The 21284-nt window shown below is 38.3% G+C and overlaps 1 protein-coding gene and 1 long non-coding RNA gene across 2 annotated transcripts; both read left to right on the top strand.

The window, feature by feature from the left end:
* The first annotated feature begins 376 nt into the window (after positions 1-376).
* On the top strand, positions 377-1344 carry LOC126791242 (uncharacterized). The gene is made up of 2 exons (XR_007671804.1): positions 377-813; positions 913-1344. It is a non-coding gene; the product is annotated as an uncharacterized LOC126791242 (long non-coding RNA).
* Positions 1345-4624: 3280 nt separating this feature from the next.
* Positions 4625-5925, top strand: LOC126801849 (late embryogenesis abundant protein 2-like). The gene is made up of 2 exons (XM_050529323.1): positions 4625-4806; positions 5745-5925. Exons 1-2 carry the CDS (start codon positions 4730-4732, stop codon positions 5923-5925), a joined length of 258 nt encoding a protein of 85 aa, XP_050385280.1. The 5' UTR covers positions 4625-4729.
* Positions 5926-21284: the final 15359 nt, after the last annotated feature.

Here is a 21284-nt window from a genome sequence, read left to right as displayed (position 1 = left end):
AAACTTGCATTTCGTAACACCCTGAATTCGTAATTTGAGTTCAGAAAACACGTCCTAATTTTTCGTTTTTATTCCCAAGTTCCAACTCGTCGCACGTTGGTCACAGTGTTGGCATATACGTCGTTACGAGTTCACGAGTGTTTGCAGATTTATTTTCTGACACTCGGTGTATTTTTCTAATTTCTAAATAGCTTGTGTTTTTGGGAATTGTTTTCCTAAAAAGTAAAATTCTCTAATTAATTTGAGCCATCAAATTTATTCTACTTTTGATCCTAGCCATTCATCTTAGACACTCTTTTTTCTCTCCCTTTCTTTTAATTTTCTTTATGTATCTCTACTTTTCCTTTTCTTCTTCGACAAACACACAGAGCTGAGCTCTCTTTCTTCCTCTCCTGCTCTGGTCGCTACAGGGACACAGTGCCGCCGTCCCAGCGACTCCGATCGGCGTGCTACCCTCAAAAGGTCACCCTCCTTCTCATTTCTGATAAGTCCCTCTCAGATTTCACATGCAACCATCCTTGAAGAAGATCAAGGGAGAAGGAGCTCGAATCTTTTTCTGCAAATTTCGATCGATTCTTCGATCCATGTCCCTCTTTCCTACATGTTGCTCCACCGTGCCTTCCGCCATGAACCACGATATTGGCGATCTTCTTATCCTTCTCCGAAGTCGTAGAGGCTACTGTAAGACCTAAGTATTGGAAAGCTAAGACGGACCTTGCGACTGTGGCTTTGAGCTACAAGGATGATGAATGCAGAACCTCTACCCTTCCAGGACCGGTTCAACTTAAATTATCAATTTTGAAGAATCTGAAGGTAATCTCCCTACTGCTCCAAGCTTCTGTTGATATGTTTTGATGTTAAAGTGTTGTGTTGCCTTGGATTTCCATTAATCAACTTCAATTTTGATTGAAGTTTGGAATCATAAGCTTGATTGGTGAAGTAGTGCAGTTTTTAGAATTTGGGAGATACAAGGACTGCCTTGTGGAGTCCCCGTTTGATCAATTCCACCTTCGAGGAGGCATGTTTTCAACCTTAAAGCGTAAGAAGGAAGTGGAGGATTTCCGGCAAGGATTTAGAAGCTCCGGTGATGTTTTGCAAGTTTCCGACACTACCATTTGAGGTAGTTTTCTCATTTTTCCTTTTTTGGAAAGTTCATATTTTCCATATTAGGAAACGTTTCCATATTTGGAAACCCTTATGGGTGTCGTTAGTAAATATGAATTTACTAGAATTATTTTATTTACGACTTAACGAACCTTGAATCCTAAAACTCGTTAGTTTAACTATTATCGATAAATAACAGAATATGTAGCGTTGATCAAATAGTATTTATCATTTGATAAATTCTTTGAGTTATCAAATAGTATTTACTTATTTGATATGATATGCGTAAACTCGAACAATTATGTTGGTCGAGTTTATTAAATAATTTTGTGTTATGAATCAATAATTTGAGAATATTTACGAATGAAGGGTCAAGATTAGTTAAAAGTCAACCTTTGGTCAATCTCCTGGTCAAACCAGGAATGACTTAGTCAACCCAAAGTCGATGTTAAACTTTTCATATTCGAGTTAGGAAACGGTTACGTTTTATTCTTTTCTACATGTTGGAACTTAGAAATGTATTTGCATAGTGTTACTCGGACATCGAAATCTTTCAAAGGATTGCTCAGCTTTTGGAGCGTACGTTTGGATATGGGGATTCTGTTCGACAATCCAGGTAGGGGAGCTAACCCTCCATATAGTATTTGGCCACAAATTATAAATTCATAGTCTATGGCTTGTTGAATGTTTTATTATGTATTAAAGTTGCGAAAACGCGAGGCTAGACAAGTTTTGTAGGATTAGTTGGTGAGATTCTCGTATGTAATAAACCTGAGAGTGAATAGGACCCTATAAATCTAGGTAATCCTACGGTGTCGATGACCATGAACCTCTGGAGGGTAATGACCTGTTTATTATTGGATCCACATTCTATAGCTTACAGTATTATTGAGGGCATTCCATTAAATTGACACTATCACTCCTTTGTTGTTTCAACAAATGCAGTTGGCCTCGAATTGAGAGGCGACTTGTTCGCCTCCTAGTCACTAGGATCGGTCATGCATTACTTGTAGTAGTATCTACCACTATCCTACCAAAAAAGGGATCCCTAATGATTTAGCATTGATTTTGAGTTTTTCAAACATGCATAAATGTGTTTAAGGTTTTCTCAGGCCTTAAAACCTACCTCAACGTTTTATGAAAACCATTTTGTATCCCTGCTTGTTTTCAAACCTATATGTTTTCTAACACTAATATAATGCATACAAGATAATACTATTAGTATTAGTCTTAAACTTGATTACAAAATATCGAGTATACGCAAGAATATGAGCTAACATATTCAAATCGTGGTCTAATACTTACAAAAAGAAATTTTCTATCTTTGAAAGTATGAACCTCAACATCATTGGTTTCTAAAAAGAAATATTAGAAGAAAAATTGAATTAATTCTAAATTAATATAACCTTAGAATACTAAATAGTAAATACTAAATTTCAGGTTATTACAAGCAGGATCGGGTTTGTCTTCGAGGTTGGAAGGAGGATGTTCTGCGTTTCGGGTTACAGGTATGACTATTGCTGATTTCTTTTTCTTCTCCCTCTCACGACTGCTGATGTGTTGTTGTTTTCGTTTGGATTGTAATTTTAATGTGTCTTGGAGTTCAACGTATATATGCTCCCTCTTAACCATCCTCTCTCCATCATTCTCGAATTTTCAGACTCTCCGTCATTCTCCAACTTATAGAATCAATATCACTAAAACCCTGATTGCATGACCAATAAGTAAGCTTTCTTCATCAAATTGTTGGACTGTGCACTTTGTATAATTAAATGGCGATGACTTTTGTTATGCATGTCAATCAATTCTAGGTTTATTGTTGTTTTTAGAACGAATACTGAAATAGGTAAGGCTTTCCATTAAACCGAGAAAGTGAATAATTTGCTTGAATTCCATTAAGATAAAATGATCATGGCCTCATGAGGATTATTATTAGTGAAAGACCGAAACAATCAATTTTGAAAACCTGAACTAATTTAAGTACAAAAGATAGGAAGAAATGTTGTTCATTTGAAATTTATTAATGCATTTACAACTTTTCCTCTGATAATTAAGTTTCAACTTTGTGGTATTTCATAAAAAGATATACTGAGGCTTTTGGGTTTTGCTGAGATCACTCTTTCTCTTCTTTTTGATTCTCGCATGATATATTTACTGTCATATATTTAGTTAACACACTAAAGTCATATATTCCTCTTATCTGTTTACAACAATTTCCATTAGAATGAACAAACATGAAGATCATATATAGATTAACCAGAAGAATTAAACCAAGTGCTACTCTATGAACAAATGACAACGTTCCCAACTACTTTCTATAACCTCTGTAATAAGGATCTGATATATAAGTTTTCTTCTTTATTCATTGGACTTTCTTAGAAGAATGGAAGGCAACTGTAACATGTCTTAATGCTTAGTTCTGATTATATTTTACTAATTCAATCTTATGTTGTTGTTTATCTTATGACATGTTAATTTTCTTTCCATGTTTGGACAACCTATCAAATTGGGCATATGTCAGTGGTCAAAAGGGAAGACACATTAGGTTTGTTCTTTTCTTTTCTCTTCTTCTCCATGGGACTCATATGGTGATTTTCTTGTATTATAAGATGATCTTATGACTGGAATAACAATTAGTAATATTATATCAAAGATACATTACTGTTGTAGCAGAGACATATATCAGTGATTCAATGTTGCTCGATGAAACACCAATTGTATAAGTAGATACTTAGCACATTGGAAATTTGGAACTAGCTATCGATTTAAACTTTCAATTTACTTTCTATGTTGCCAACCAGATGATTACATTTGGAAGTGTATGTATGTTGTTTAGTTTGTACAACCATGACCATTGATCATTTGATATACTTCTTTTCACATTGATGACCATTGATCATTTGATATACTTCTTTTCACATTGATGTACATTGAGGTTTGTGTACAAAAAAAAGCAAACCAAATTGCAATGCATGTTGAATGAGGAGAGAGTAGTAACTGAAGTGCTTTTGCAAGGTTGACACTAATGTTTGAACCGTAACTTATGTTTGCTTCTATGCAAACATATATACCTACTGCTAATGATAATTGAGCTTGGTGGGTATTACTTATCAACTTACCACTTATTATTTTGATATTTTCCCATTCCTTGGTTCAAATTTTATGGAGTTTGGTAGGTTTAGACCCAAACAAAAAAGTCAATCACTATGCATTGAGTTTTGCTATTGAGTTTTGCTATTGAGTTTCTATATGAATTGAAATGGTTTTGTTGTTTCCCACAATCAAGTACTTTATTATAGATTTTATTGTATGTTTTGTTATATAGTGGTTTTTGAAGTCGGTAAATGTGATGTGGAGGTTGAGATGAGGTAATAGTTTCAACAGAAACAACTAATGGGAAACTCATAGTAAACCACCAAAACTAATCCTTACCAATGTGGCTTTGCTTGAACTCAGGGGCAGATATGTCTAAAGGGCGACCTGGGCTCAGAGAGATTTTTGGGGTTAAAATCCTTATATAGCCAAATAGCTCATACAAGATCACATCAAAACAAGAATAGAAGTATAGCCACCGATCGAAATCGAAGTCCAGATCTTGGAGATCTATAACTCAGCAGAAGCAAAAATGGCATCACGAGGACAAAGCTACAGAGCTGGTGAAGCCAAGGGCCAGACTGAGGAAAAGGCCAACCAAATGATGGAGTGGGGGTGGAATTCGACCTAAACGGTTCAGTTTTGGGCTCAAACCGGAAACCGAACTGAAATTGAACTTTGGTTCGGTTCACGGTTCTCCGATAGACAACCTGAAAACTAAACCGACCAATTCGGTTCGGTTTTTTCAATTTATATTTTTCAAAAAAAAAAACCGGACTGAATCACTGAATGAGACATATGGTTCCATTTGAGGATCTAAACCTCTTTTTTACCCTAAAACAATTATTTCTAACAATCAAAACAATATAATTTTAAAGTTCCAAAGTAAAATCTCAATTAAATTACACAATTTATAGTTTCATACACCATAAACATAAATTCAAAGTCCAAACTTCCAAGTAAATTAAAAACTGAATTAAACTAAAATTGACATATTGAATGTGTTGGGATTTGCCCCCCTTTTTTTTACTTATTTGAAAAAATTATAAATATGAATATATAACTACAATACAACCGAAAAAATGAGGGCTTAAATTTAATATTGTAGGCAACATAACACTCTCAATCCTCTGTTTACACGACATTTCAAAATTTTATAAATGCATATATGTATATAAATATATTTATATGTGTATATACATGCATATATATATATATATATATATATATATATTTATTCTTATATTATATTGAAGCGGATTTAGTAATTACACATCCGCTTATATATATATATATGTATGTTTGTTTTAGAAAATTTATTTGAAACATATATATACATAGATGATTATATATACATATATAACACTAAAAAAGAGAAACATATAATTATATATGATATAAAACCTAAAATCACATTAATCAAATCAAATATTAGGTAATATAAACGTAAAACGACATTGTTTTATGAATAGTTCTGTTTTTCGGTTCGGTTTTTTCGACTTCGGTTTGGTTTTTTTGGCTCGGTTTTCGGTTTTTCAGTTCGGAAGTGCCACCCTTATGATGGAGTCACTAGGGGAGAAGGCTCAGGCAACAAAGGACAAGACCTACCAGGCAGCTCAGACAACCAAAGAGAAAATAAAGGGTGCAACTCAAGCAACTACCCACAAGGCCCAAGAGAAGGTAGGAGCTGCAAAAGACAAGGCTTGGGGAGAGCAAAGAGGCAAATAAGGACAGAGCCTCGAGGGCGTTTGTGGGTGAATAAAAAATTGTCACTCAAAGATGGCTACTTAGAATGAGGGAAAAATGTTTGTCCCACATTGAAAAAGAGAAGTGTTGAAAAGACTTTATATAGAATCCATTGTGTATGGATTGTAAAGTGTGTAAGCCCCCTTATACCCTCTCGCGCACGCGCAGTGGGGGTGCAAATCTCAGGTCACAAGGGAAACCTGGGCGACCTGCGGACACAAATGCAACACCGAATTGAAAAAAATATGTTATGATCTTTTGATTTCTATAACATCCATCTTATTCATTGCTGATAGCAAATCCTCACTGTATAAATAGCCAGCATCCTTTCATTGTGAAAATCATCCATTCGAAACACATCTGCTCTCCCACTCTCAAAGTTATTAGCTGTTCTCTGGTGATAGAAAGAGGTACCTTTCGAGTTCGTTGAGGGTTCTAGTTAGTAGTAAAACTTTCTAGAACTGTTTAGTCGTTGTATACTGGGAGAAAAGTGCCAAGCATCCTTGCACCGGTAGAGGAGGTGTAAACGTCTTAAGGACAATGTGGTATCACACACGTCTCGACTAGTTCATCCATCACCAATCGTTCGGTATTTTAGTCGAATTTCTTTTCGTGTTCTTCGTTATTAGAGTTACATGTTTAGTTTCTAGTTTATAATTATTTATAATTCAGTTTATTAAATTATATATGCAATATATCACTGTTTTTCTAACAGGACCCCTGATTCTTTGTTAGCAAGGGCGCTAGGTGCAAAGTATTTCCCAAATGGAGATCTGATGAAGGTGAACGTGGCTAAGAACTGTTCGTATACATGGAGGAGTGTTCTTTAGGGTCGTGATCTGTTGCGAAAAGGGATTCGGTTTCAGATTGGTACGTTAAACAGTGACAAAGTGTGGCCCATTGACCAACTGTACCAATATTGTCCCAACTTAATCACCTCACATGTGTTGGGTTTTAATCACAAAAGGCCTCGATACAATTGAGTATTTTCCACCCATTTATAATCTCTATTTATTTGTCACTTCTTAGATGTGGGATCTCTCCTCTCCAACACGCTCCCTTATGTGCAACCTAATTTTTAGGTCTGCACGTGAGATTAACCTCCCACATATTGGGATGAAATAAACTAAGGTCCAGTAACCAACGACACTTAGTGCCAATCCAATCGGAAACCCTCAGATGACATGATAATGACACCCATCTTGGGCCAATGACAAACTGGTACCCAACTCGGGCTCACGACAGATTGGAGGCGCGACTGGAGAGGGACCCGCTCTGAAACCATGTTAAACAGTAACAAAGCGTAGCCGTGGGCCAACTGTACCGATATTGTCCCAACTTAGTCACCTCACAGGTGTTGAGTTTTAATCACAAAATGCCTCGTTACAATTGTTTATTTGTCACTTCTTAGACGTGAGATCTCTCATCTCCAACATGGTAACGGGGAGAGGTTTGTTGTATGGAATGATCCATGGTTACCTCAATCTTATAGTTTCAAGCCTTTTTCTATGCATATGGAGGGGACTGAAGAGTTGAGGGTTTGTGATCTAATTGATTGTGATAGTGGATAGTGGCAGGTGGAATGAGATGTTTATAGACACATGAAATTTAATGAAGTAAATTATCTTCGTTAAATAATTAAATCGACCAAGAGCCCGACAAAAATTGCACACGTGGGCAAAAGTCAACAAAGTTAGTGCGGATCTGAATAAAACTCGTGTCAGCACATAAACGGATGATCGTAATCGAAGCTACGTGATTCCGACGTAAATCGGAAAATTGAATGTCATTGACAATTCGAAATGCTAATCGAACATTTGATTAAATTAATAAATTCCTTGACGGTTATAATTAAATCAATTAATTTCTGTTTAATTTAGTTATGAGAATAACTAATTTTAAATTAATCAGAAAATACATATTGATTTAATTATACAATTAAAGAAATTTATTATTATAGAGTCATTAAAATATTCTACAAAATAGAAACCCTGACACTATAAATACCCTATTCAACATGAAGAGGGATGACTGGAGAAGAAGAGAGAAAATCACTTGAGCAAGATGACTCTCGATAAATCCTGAAGTCTCTCAAGTCCACGAAGATCATCAAATCCACGAAGAATCATCAAACCACCAAATCGCTTGTTCTTCATCAAATCCAAATTCAAACTCAAGTCCACGAAGAATCGTCAAGTCACCAAATCGCTCGTTCTTCATCAAATCCAAATCCAAACTCAAGTCCACGAAGAATCGTTAAGCCACCAAATCGTTTGTTCTTCATCAAATCCAAATCTAAACTCAAGTCCACGAATAATCATCAAGCGGCCAAATCGCTCGTTCTTCATCAAATCCAAATCCAAATCAAACTCAAATTCTCAAGATCAAGTGCACGTCACCCTTGAGCCAAGTCATATACGGAGATAGAATCAGAGGAGTTCACAAAGATTGTAACCCCGCGCTTGATATTCAAAAAAACACATTTTATTTGTACACGTATCTGCATTCTCATTTGTTTTCAGATTATCGTTCTACAATGTTATTAAATGATTTATTCACGGATAGTGAAGTTGAATGTATTGCTTGGATCCCTCTCAGTAACGAAGGTGGTATGGATAGGCTGATGTGGCATTTTGATAATAAGGGTTTGTATATTGTCAAGCAAGGGTATCATGTGGCTAGATTATTGTCACAGCTAGGGCATCACACATCTTCTAAGGCTCAGGGAAATGGGAATGTATGTATAAAATAATTTGGAGGGTGAATGTGCCTCAGAAAGTTAGAATGCATGCATGGAGGTTATTAAAGAATGTTATCCCAACTAGGATTGGAACCAGGAATTCGAAACGGGTAGGGCTGGTTTTTAGACATACAATTTTTTTGTAATAAAAAACTTAATAGCTAAAGAAGTTATATAAAAAAAATGTTATGACTAAAGAAAAAGATGGAGAAAATGGAGAGAGAATATATATATTTATTACTAATAAAAAATATTATAAGATTTTTTTAAATACTAAGAAACTATTGCGATATAAAAGAAGAGTGAGCAAAGAAAAGAATGAGTGAAGAAAATTAAAAAGAAGAAGAGAGCTTCTATTCATACTTTCTAAATTGACAATTAAACTTCTCTATTTTCTAGATTATAGTTAAATTTATCAACTCATGTGAAATTACTAAGAAATACACAAAAATTATTAATACCATGTAAAAAAAATTCACATCTCCACTTGCACCTCCACTATAGTATATAACCCAAAAATTTTGGGAGGAGAGAATCATCAAGCAATTTGATCGATGCCGATCTAGAAGAAGTTTGATATCAAAATTCTCTAATATAGAAAACATGAGGCGTTCCCCTGGACAATACATTCATTGAAGCCGTCAATTTTGAAGGGAATTGAAACTTTGAAGATGACAATTTCCAAAAGATTTTACCTAAAATATATGAATAGTTGATGAGGGGATTAAATGAATGATGATGGAGGAGAGAATAAAGCATTTCAAAGATCAATTCCAAGTCTATATATACTACTCATTGTTTTCAATTTGTATTGACTCTGTTCAGATACTTTGGTCTCTTGATCATAATTGAATATGGTTCTTCCTCCACCTCCTTAAGAATTTGCAGCTTCACTGGCCATCTACAATATAGTTGTTAATCAATTAATTTGGAAGACTCATGCATCCTTGGTAGAAAAATTCAATCTACTATCACTCTAAGAATTTGGCGTTCCTACACCCATATATATTACAAGAGAGGATCGTAGCTTTCAATAGTTAGAAAATATGATTATTGAAATGTTCAAAAATTGAAATAGGTTTCACAACTGATTTTGAAGGTCTGAATAGTGGGCATTTTTGGGAAAATTAGAGAGGTGTAAGTATCATTTTAGTTTAGTATAAAAGTAAGTTGGAGGTCTGTTGAGTAGAGAGGTGTGAATACCATTTTTGGAGGTATGAATAAAAACTCTAAAGAAGAATTCGAAAGAGAGATAGAAAAAAGGAAAAAATGGAAATTGTTCCGGGAGAATTACTATTCTACCCTTGTGTGTCTTAGCCTAATAGGTTTCTTGTTAGGAGATAGATTAGCATCTCCGTAATAGATTAGGACTCCGAATCATACGGGATTGTAGTTTTGTAATGCATATATATAGGCCCCCATATCATTTAATAATACACAATTATTTCATCCTTAAGCACGTTATCACGCACTTTGTCCTAAAACCCTGAACTTTTAGAGCCCTAGAATTTTTTTCTCTTCTCCACCGCCGGCCGCCGTCGTCTCCGGCCTCCGGCATCTTCCCGTCGGCACAGCCCTTGCTCGCCGTCGCTGCAGCCCCCCCGCTGCTACCCCCGCAGCCCCGCACGCAGGCCCTGCAACACCCCTGCACGCACCCCTGCAGCCCCCGCATTTGCAGCTCCGCGTCGCAGCCCCGCACGTAGATCCGTCCCTGCAGCCCCTACAGCCCCTGCGACCCCCTGCTGCCCTGCAGCTCCTACGACCCCCCCTGCTGCCCCTGCACGCAGCCTCCGCAGTCCCGCAGGGTGACTTTCGCATTCGCTCCGCAAAAACATCTTTTTGCCCCGCAAGACCCCGCATCAAAGGATTCAAAATTGCTCCTCCCGCATGTCTACGCAAGAAACGCGAACTGCACAAGCAAACTCTTCGCTCAAGAGAAGCTACTCCCGTCTTTTCTACCCTTTTGGGCCTATGGCCTGCCGAGCACAATAGCCCTTTGGGCTTCATATTATATTTTATTTTTCTTTTCCTTTTCCTTTTCCTTTTTCCTATTTCATTATTTAAATGTTCATTGGCACGTTTTTATTTCTAACGATATTTCACGTGCTCGTATAGGTAAAATCATTGCTCGTCATACTATGGGGATGACATTCATGCCGAGATGGATGATACTTTTGTCATCGGACGAAGATTGAAAAGGAATTCATCAAGCAACTTCATGCATGATGATCGATTTGTAGAGAAATTTAATTATATGCGGTCTATTTGGCAGACCAACAAGTATGTTTTTCTTAAAGTTGTTGCTTTTTAACATATATATATAAATTATCGGGCGCTATTAACCTTCTTCATGTCTATTTTCCGGGATTTCTTATAACTCCGATGAGACCAAAGAGGGATATGATTCCCCTCTTGGTCGATGTTTTTCGTGTGACGGTCCTGGGGGAGTCACGTTATTATTTCAAAAGGAAATATATCGATTTCGTGTGGTCGCCTGAGTGCACCGCTGTTTTGGGTGCGATCATGAGTATCGCCGATATGCATCGATTATTTTGTGACCATATACATCACAACTCTTCTAATTTCGGTTACATACTTGATTAGTTTCGATTATTCGAAACCTATACAACCCTCGTTTTCTCATGGATCCATCGCCATCACGACTGTTATTTGAATATTTGAATTTTCTTAAACTCATGTCTATAAACGATAATACCAAAGTCTACGTAGTCATTTATTACTCTGAAGCAGCACCATTTGCTAACAAAAAAATCCCAAAAAATAACGAATTCTATGGGACACACTTAAAAAATGATTTAATGAACGTCTATGACGTTGTATTATCAGAGTTGACCTTGATGCTTACTCCACATCCAAGAAACGCATGCCATTTTTGGCACCTGTATCTATTTATTGAGGGAATTTGGAGATGGAAACGTAAGATTCTTCCATTCTCAAGTAAGCAAACATTTTTGAGCCTCAGGCTAAGGCTCCGCCCAATCCGATATGCAAGATTTTGTTGCTACGGACTTTTGATTAGTCAATCTATTTTGACTATGTTTTCTGCTTACTATTTTTCAAGTATGACGTTGGCATTGCCATGTTTTTTGCTCAACTATAGCTTAAGTCGTCTATTGGAATTGGAAGCTTGTTTGTGTTGTATTAAATATTAGCATATTCAATAAAATTTCTTGTATTCCTTGTTTACAAGATGATCTCGTGAGAATTTTATTTGCCTTGACTTAGCATGCATGGTCAACGTTTGCAACTCTCGTGGTTTTTAAATTGGCCTCTTTTGAGTTACATGGGACCCCAATAGTACTACATTGTGATTTTGGACCTTAGGATTTGGAAAACGGACCTCGGAACGTCAAAATTGACGTCGTTTTTCCGGGTTAATGTTCCGGCGTTTCCGGAACGTTTTCTGGCGTATTCGCCGCCTTTCGGCCATTCTTCGGCGTTTCCGGCACCGCCACCCGGTTCCTGCCGGCGTCCTCTGTCGGACCTGAAGTTCCGGCCTCCATACCGGCCAGTTTCGGCCACCGCCGGCTGATTTCCAGCAATCGGTGCCGCTGGTTCCGGCAAGTTTTTTCGACGATTGTTTCGTCGTTTCTCGTCATTTTTCCGACCTATTTCTAGCAGTTTTGATTGCCACGTTTTCCTAGTCCAAATTTCACCCGGTTTTGAGTTATTTTGACATGGTTTTCCGGTTAATTTTCCGGTTTTCTCCAAGTCGTTTCATAGCTCAAACGATTTTATTATTATTGGTGACCACCCGCACCAAATGGATGGTTTTCCACCCTAATTGTTTGGTATTCAACCGCTCCAATACCATGTTTTTCCAACTCTTAAGTTGAAGAATGTAGTTCTATTGCCATGTGATACACTCGATGGGATTGCACATTTGTTTGAATCCCCCCTCTTACAATATCCTACGGCGTATTGTCTAGAGAAGTTCACCGCATTATTGACTCTCTTAATTTTATTTTGAGCATGTCCCGCCGTGAAATCGAGTGTCTTGCTAATTGCGTAACCTCCCACAATGTCCTACGGCGCAGGTAGTTGTTTTACAAATCTCGTGCGGAGATTGTGTTCTATATCTTCGTGCCTTGTTAAGTTTTCAAAGACCCTACATGCCAATGATGAATTTTCATCTTGATATTTGTGTTAAGAATGGAGAGGAATAAATCTGTCAGATTCCATTGACTGTAGCTTTTTCAAGCTTAGACAGTTGCTTTGTTAGCCTGCGGACATAACTTTGCTTGCGTGCAGCAATAGCTTTATGTAACTCAAGATTCTTTGAATCATGGGTTCGGTTTTGCTGTCTCCTCGGTTTTGACATGATCATTTTTTTTTGTCATTTTAAATGAGATGTGATGATTTGAGTTCTTTGAAATTCACATGATCATCTATTTTTCATGTTCACGAAGCGATTGGAGGACCACCTCACCCGTGCTCCATACGGTGAGGCCGTGCCTATCCGTGTCATGCACGGTGAGGCCGAGCCTGCCCCTCTCGGCGGCTCCATGACATTTAGGCCATCGTCGGTGGCGGCATCCCTTCCTTCACAAGAGCTTGTGATGCCTCCCGTGTTTTCTAATGCCTCCATAGGAATCTCTGATGTCCATCGCTCATTTTGCAAAGCTTGTTCTTTTGCTAGATTTCAAGAAAGTTCTTATTTGCTAAGGCTCCAACCGAGAACATTCCATTCTTACGAAGTATTTAAGGTGACATTAGTGGACCCTATCCAACCGAATGCGGACATTTTCCGATATTTTTATGGTATAGGTTAAGAGCATCGACTGGTTGGTCACACATCGCTTTGCTTTTCACAAGGAATGCTGCATTTGCTAAGTTTTTAGCTATGATCATCATACTAAGGGCTCACCACCCTTCCTATCCTCTCAAATCTATTCGATTGGATACCGTTGGACAGTTCACCTCCACGACTTTGATGATTTCGTTTTGCATATCTACTGGGATTGTCGTTGAACATATTATTCTTCATGTTCATTCACTGCACGATCTAGCAGAGCTCGGACTTGGTTATGGGTACTAACCTGCATATTTTTGCATGGAGATATGTAATGATGTTGCATGCAGCGACACTTATTCGTTTTAGACCCACAACTTGCCAAGCGTTTAGTGCGTACCAGATGGTTACTAGATACAATCCCAACGTTCTTTTCATTAAACGCCTATTTGGTTAAAGTTGTTTATGTGCCTGTATTGTAGTTATCTCAATGGGTCTACTTGAAACGATTAAGTATTCTGGTTGGTTATGATTTATGAATCACCAACACTTATCCGCTATTTCCAATCTACAACCGTTCATCTCTATCATGCGATATTAGCAGACGGTCACTTTGATGAGACATACTTCCCGTCGTTAGGGGGAGATATGGAATGCTCTCATTCCGGTTTTAACGGCAGGAACTGACGTGGTGTGGCACTATGTCTCATTAAGATTCCTGCACTACTCAAAGTGAGCAAATGTGCAACGCATTATCTACCTCCAGAAAGTCAAAGATTCGATGCTCAATGACTTTACCGATATTGCGAAAGTGACGAGATCGCACATAAATGCTGTGATGTGTCGGTAAGGTTGGAACTCTCAGAATATGAGAGAATTTCATATGACCTGGTCCTAGCACCGTTGACACCATCCCTAACAGTGGGAAGGAAGCCGGCGATGGCACCATCGTACGTTGTGGTGTTGTCGGCGCCCGTGGTATTGCACCACAAAACAAGGGCGGCAAACGCAAAGATGGACTAGTAAGCGTCATAGCTTCGGTCTTGGCTCCTACCTAGATGGGGGGAGAAAATTATTCTCTGGAATCAAAACCAGAAAGAAGCGAAGTGCGTAGGCACAAGTATTTTGCCCATCATCAAGAGATATTCTCTAAACATGTGTATCAACTAAGTTTCTGTGGGACGCTACAGACTCCTTTTGTTGATGTTAGAGAAGAATATAAATCTCACGAATTGATCGTATACATCGCGGCATGTGTTTAATGGATTGATCTCCCATGCTTGATGATGTATTCACTTATTTATTCTGTTGTAAAGCATCAACGATGAGCAACTTGACCGAAGTGGAAAGAATCAATACAGGCTGAACTAAACTTGTTATGTTGGCCGTTGTTCGTAAGTGTAATGAGAAAGATGAAGTCATGCGATATTTGCAAGACTTATGGCACAAAGATTGTCTCATTATCCTAGTATTGACTACGATGAGTTATATTCTCTCGTTATGGACAGAATTGCTTTCCGCTACTTGATCAGTAGTAGTGTCCATGAAAACTGATTTGCAGCATATGATAGTGGTCATATAATATCTGTAAAGGGATCTTCGCAGATATGAGAGTGCCCGAAGGACTTTAAATGCCTCCAGACTATGGAGAGCTGCTGTAATCAGATTGCGACGTTCGAGAGAACGTAGTGCAATCGATTGCAAGAACTCATACCCATATTTGTTCATATGAAAGCTAATTCTTGATTCTCTATTCCATCTAAGCATAGATGATGAAGAGATTCAATGAGCTATACATTCATATATGTAAGTGTTGTTGGGACACTATAGCTTTCATTATGACGTGATTAACTCTGCGCCTATGCATTGTCGTTGGACTTGCATTGCTCCCTTGACATGGGTTTAGTTCTACACTTAGTGAACCAACACAAATCCTATCCACACCAATGCCGCCAGTAGCTCCAGCAACATCAACGTACGCCTTGGTGTAGCAGTCGACACTGGTAGCGTAAAGGATACGTACGGTTCTGCTTCGGACCAAAATCAGTCATTCATTGGTCCATTCGCCCATTCTCTTTGTGAAAGACACATTGAATGTGACAAATCAGAATCTGTCCAGTTTCGTATGTCAACTTCAATGAGACTTACAAGACCGATCGCTCGATGAAATATGGTGAAGTGGTACCGTTGGAAAGGTATATGTGTCTACTTTCCAGGGACACTAACCATTTGTTCATAGCTATCATATTGAGTTAATTATGGCCGTTTTAGCACAGTAGGACAGAGCACTGTGAACTGCTCTGATCGGATTAGGTTGTGAAACATTGAAATTTATGTCATTGGAAAGCCACGGGTGTCTACTTTCCAGAACATTTTACGGTTCGCTGATACCTATTTTGACGAAGAAGTTATGGCCGTTTAAGTGAGTGAAGATCATTCTATCCGAGAATCTGATTTTCATTGCAAACTTTTGTTTTGAGTTGTTATGCAATCTTGTTTCCTAGGATCTAAGTTTGGCTAAGTATAGCATGAAGGATCTAAGGATGTGTGGCTAGATTAATGATTAATCATTAGCCCAAGATTACGTTTGAGAAGCATGTAATGAACGTTGTATACGTTGTTCTTTGTACTCCATGATTATGGCACTAATCAGGGGGAGTTGTTTCGTAGACTTCAGGGGGAGTCTACCTCACATGATGCTATCAAATGTAAACAGTGTGTTGTGCTCTTTTTCCCTTCGATCAAGCTTTTGTTTTTACCCAAGAGGTTTTATTTTGCTTGACAAGGTGTTTACCGAGGCAACGATGTGTGCACCATGCAACCTAGGCATGCAACACAAGGGGGAGTGTTCCGGGAGAATTACTATTCTACCCTTGTGTGTCTTAGCCTAATAGGTTTCCTGTTAGGAGATAGATTAGCATCTCCGTAATAGATTAGGACTCCGAATCCTACGGAATTGTGGTTTTGTAATGCCTATATATAGGCCCCCATATCATTCAATAATACACAATTATTTCATCCTGAAACAGAAACGTAATAAGTAGAGTAATAGGTTGAAAAAATGGGGTAACACGGGATTCGAACCCATGAACATAGCCCTACTAATTGAGACACTCAACCAACTAAACTAACTTCATTTAATGTGTGATAAGTACGTATAGTTTTTGAAATACCCTGTTTTCGGTGGGGCTATAGCCAGACTAGCCCGCTACGTAGTTCCGCCGCTGCACCGAGAGATGGTGAGGAAAGCTCTCAGTTGGTCGGAGGAATATAAGAGGTTCCATGGTAAACAAGGGAAGAAGGGTACAAGAAGACCGCAAAAATGGGTGTGTCCTCCACAAGGCCGCCTGAAGATCAATGTTGATGGTAATGTCACAATCCCGAAATTCGAATGACAAAAATTCGAATTCGAAGCCATGAAAACTTTAAAACAATCTCAAATATATTGAAATCATCTTATCATAACAGTGTATCGAAACTGAGTTCACAGCATGACTCAGTCGACTCGAATAATACACAACCAAAGGAAATGTAAAATTCACTCAATCCTCACCACAAAGAGCAGAAATAAATTTTTCACAATCTTTAGAGAAAACCCTCTAATTCTGCTAATCCACACATGTAGAACTATCCCCAACACCATCGAATAGGTGCACCGGGAATGTAAACACAAACCTAGTAAGCTTTGCAACTCGTATGAGTAAACCAACAGTATAACACACATAGTATACAAGTGAAAAATACTAAAAACATTTAATTATAAATGCACTCATAAGTCACAGGACGGCCCATCTGGATGTCCAATAATATCTGAAAATATAAGTGCTCATGAGACATTGGGCAACCTATATGTTTACCCAAATTACATTTATAATACAGGTACTCATGAGACCCAGATACTCATATGTTACCCATCATGCAATATGTTGTCAGACACTGGGCAACCCATATGTTACCCAATATCACAAAAATATGGGTACTCACGAGACCCATGTAACCCATATGTTACCCCTCATACAGTACACCGACAGACAGACTATAGCTCTAACTGAATCGTAACTGTCACTCGGCCAAGGCTAGGTTATGATATTGCCAACACGTCCGAAGACAGAAAACGTTTTAACATGACTCAAAGTTAAAATCACGTACAATACAATCCTCACATGTATTTGTACAAAACTAAGCGTCTCAAGCTCAGATAAAATAAATATTGGTGCTATAAATAAATTCATTTGGAAATATGAATATGATAGTATGTAATACAACAACCCATACATATGTATCATATTTACTATTTATACACATACACAACCCACTATATAATATACATATCATAGTTCGGTCTTTTAAATAAAGCGTAATTGTGAATCACCGCCAATGGTAAACTCGTCATAGTGAGATTTCCTCACCTTATTTTCCGGAGCGTAATTCCACAATACCGACAGCGAATCCTTCACTTGTTTTGTCGATCACGTAGTTGTATAATAAAATGGTTAGAAACGTTACGTAAAACCTCAAATGTCGAAACAGTACTACTGTTTACTGTTCAGCAATTTACAGTTTTTACGTAATTACTGTTCATGTGCATACTGTTTTACGTATTACTATACACCAATGTACTGTTTCATTGTAATTACTGTTCCAGTAAATACTAATCACCGATTTACTATTTATAATATTACTTTTACAATTACTGTATGTAAATTACTTTTACATTGTTACTGTACAGAAATTACTTTTTATATTTTCACTGTACAATATTTACTTTTTACAAAATACTGTTCGGAAATAATATTCATACGCCGCTACACGTGGTGGCGCTTGGGATTCACGCGCCACCCACAGTGGCAGCGCGTGGGGCTCACGCGCCACCTCAAAACCCGCGCGTGGCTTGTCCACCGCTGCCCCAAAACTCTCCATTTTCATCTCCTCCACCCTTCCACGGCCTAAGGCCGTCTCTTGCACCACTCACACGCCCTCACGCGCCACCACAGATGGCGACACGCGCCACTCCACCACCTCCGGCCAAACCCATCTAATCAACACACATTCAACATGAAAAACGAAGAGCAGGAGGAGGAGATCACAACCGTACCTTCAGCTTGTCTAAAACCGGCCGGAAACTGCCACAATCAAGTCTTGGATCGAGGAGAGAAGATCGGAGCTGCTGCAGCTTGATTCGTGCCTCACCGCAGGTGGAATCGCGTCGAGGAGGAAGAGGGAGGGCTCGCCGTCGTGACCCCAAGCTCCTGTGACGCCGGCAACGTCAAAATCGATCGGAACCGACGCTGTGTTTCTCGGCTCTGCTGGTGATCCGCCTGGGGTGAGTCACCGTCACCACCGGTCGACTCGTCGTGGCCTTGCGGTTCCAATGACACCGGCGATGTCGTGCACGGTGGCCAGTGGAGGGAGATCGCCAGAGAGAAGAGAGGGAAGGAGAGAGGGTCGGGGGGAGAGAGAGAGAGAGAGAGAGAGAGAGAAGAAGGCTGCGGGGGGAGAGAGAGAAATGACCCGGTTTTCCAATTTTAGAAACTAGGGTTTCCCAAACTTCCATTTTATACTCTTTTCCAATTTCAGAAACTAACTTTCGTCAATAATAACTTCCACATACGATGTCCGATTAGAACGCGTGATGTGTCCACGAACTTGTATCAACGAGTTCTACAACTTCCGTGAAGGAAGATTTCGGAGACGAACGAAGAAATAAAAGTCAAGTCTCAAGTCACAACTTCGAGTTATTACAAATACAAATACATAAGAGAAACAAAAAGCAATATGTTAGGTTACAATTACCTCAATCGCACCGCCAGGTTACAGAGAAGGATTTGGCCAATTATATTAGCAGTAAAGTATTGCTAATCATAGACAATTATATTAGCACACAAGTAAAAATATATATATCAGTACATAACACAATTATCAAAATGAGATTAAGGAACCAGTATAATGATTTAGAAAAATAAAAGCATATATTTTGTAAACATTAAAGGTATATCACCAATCATCATGAACCATAATAATGCTTTAGAAATATAAAGAAAGAGATGATTACTGTACCTACACCTTTATTCTCACTTGTGCCTTCGAGTAGTTTTTCTATTGCCTTCAATCATAGTACCATTTTTCAGTGTTGATTGTCCTATGTACTCCAATCTTGAGTGCAGAAAGAGCAGTAACCTGAAAAAAATGCAATTACTGACCATGATTCACACCATTGTAGTTGGGTTAATACAAGTGGTGATATCGCTTTTGTATCTTTTTTCTGTTGTAAGTTGGTCATATCATTGTTATTACTCACAATGATTAATAATCACCAGCCATGACTCATCATATTTTATGAGCAACCATCAACTCCACACAAAAGTAAGCAATAGTTTTGCATATAACTAACAAAGCAAATAACTAACAATTTGCATTACCCATACGCACTCTTACAATTTGCATTACCCATACTCACAATTCACGGGTACTGTTCACCCTGAAAAAAATCCAGAAATTTCTCTCCCGAGCAGCCGACTTTGGACCGCCTGATTTCCACCGTCCAGCCACCATAGAGCGGCGCACTGGTCACGTTTGAAAGGTTGCTGCATCTCCTGTCGATTGGTGGTAGCGCCACCCACCATCTCGCCGCCGTTTAGGAGCGGTGAAGCCCGGAAGTTCTCCCGAAAAAGCATATTTCACCGAACTTCAACTCGTCGGATCTCCCTCCTCCGGCAACCAATCGGTACGATTCTTGTTTCATTTTAAAGGTCTCATTCCATACTACAAACCCTCCAAAATATTTAACCCCAATCGTTGTGTGCTAGGAGAATCGAAGAAAAGAAATTCTAGGTTTTTAAATTGGGGCTTTTCAGTTCTTGTTAAATTGAAGTGTTTAGATTCAGAATTAGACTTTGTGGTGAACTAGGAAGTTGTTAGGAATGTCATTTAGATTGTGGTGGTGAAATTTGGTGATTATTGATGGCGGTCGGTAAACAGTGACGTCGCATGAATAGTACTATGAACATTGTTCTGTAACAGTAAATGTGAACAGTGTTTAAGTAAACGCTGCTGTGGACTGCTTTTCGGTGAAACAGTGACAGTGAATAGTGTCATTGTAAAAACAGTAACTGTGAACAGTGGCTTGTTAAAAATGGTAACTGTGAACAGTGACTTGGTAAAAATGGTAACTGTGAACAGTGATTAGTAAACATGAAGAGTGTTCTGGGAACAATGTTTTATGAACAGCATTTAGCTGTACTGAAATTGTCACCTGATATTTTACGTATCATTTTCTAAGCATTTATCATGCTATTAGGTGACTGACGAAACGAGTGAGGAAATTACTTTCAGTGTCGTGGAAGTTGCACGCAGGAAAGAATGTGAGTAAAAATCTCACATATTTACGAATCTACCATTGCGGAGATTCAAGATTATGCAGAATTTTAAAAAATGAAATATGACACGTATATGATATAGTGGAATATATATATTTGTATAAATGGTAAATAGGTACATATATAGAGTTTGCTATATTATATACTGTTATGATTTCGTTGTGAATATGTCATTTTGATGATGAGATTTATATATCGAGCATGTGATTTGTTTTGTACAATATGACATGATGATTATTGTACGTGGTTTTAACATGGAGATTGTTAAAACGTTTTTGTCTTCGGACGTGATTTTGTCTACGGACGTGTGATGTCTTCGGACGTGTGATGTTTTCGGACGTGTTTTGTCTTCGGACGTGTTTTGTCTTCGGAAGTGATTTATTTTTGGAAGTGATTTATGTCTTCGGACGTGATTGATGTCTTCGGACGAGTTTTGTGTTCGAACGTTATTTATGTCTTCGGACGAGTTTTG

The sequence above is a fragment of the Argentina anserina genome, chromosome 1 (assembly GCF_933775445.1).
Source record: "Argentina anserina chromosome 1, drPotAnse1.1, whole genome shotgun sequence".
Lineage (NCBI taxonomy): Eukaryota > Viridiplantae > Streptophyta > Magnoliopsida > Rosales > Rosaceae > Argentina > Argentina anserina.
The sequence above is the reverse complement of the archived record's forward strand: the minus strand, read 5'-3'. Positions and strand labels throughout refer to the sequence as shown.

Bases quoted from the DNA above. Each gene is read 5' to 3' on its own strand.
- LOC126801849 (XM_050529323.1), top strand. From the start codon at position 4,730: ATGGCATCACGAGGACAAAGCTACAGAGCTGGTGAAGCCAAGGGCCAG. The intron at 4,807-5,744 runs GTGGGGGTGGAA...TCAGTTCGGAAG, and splicing joins AAGGCCAACCAAATGATGGA to TGCCACCCTTATGATGGAGT.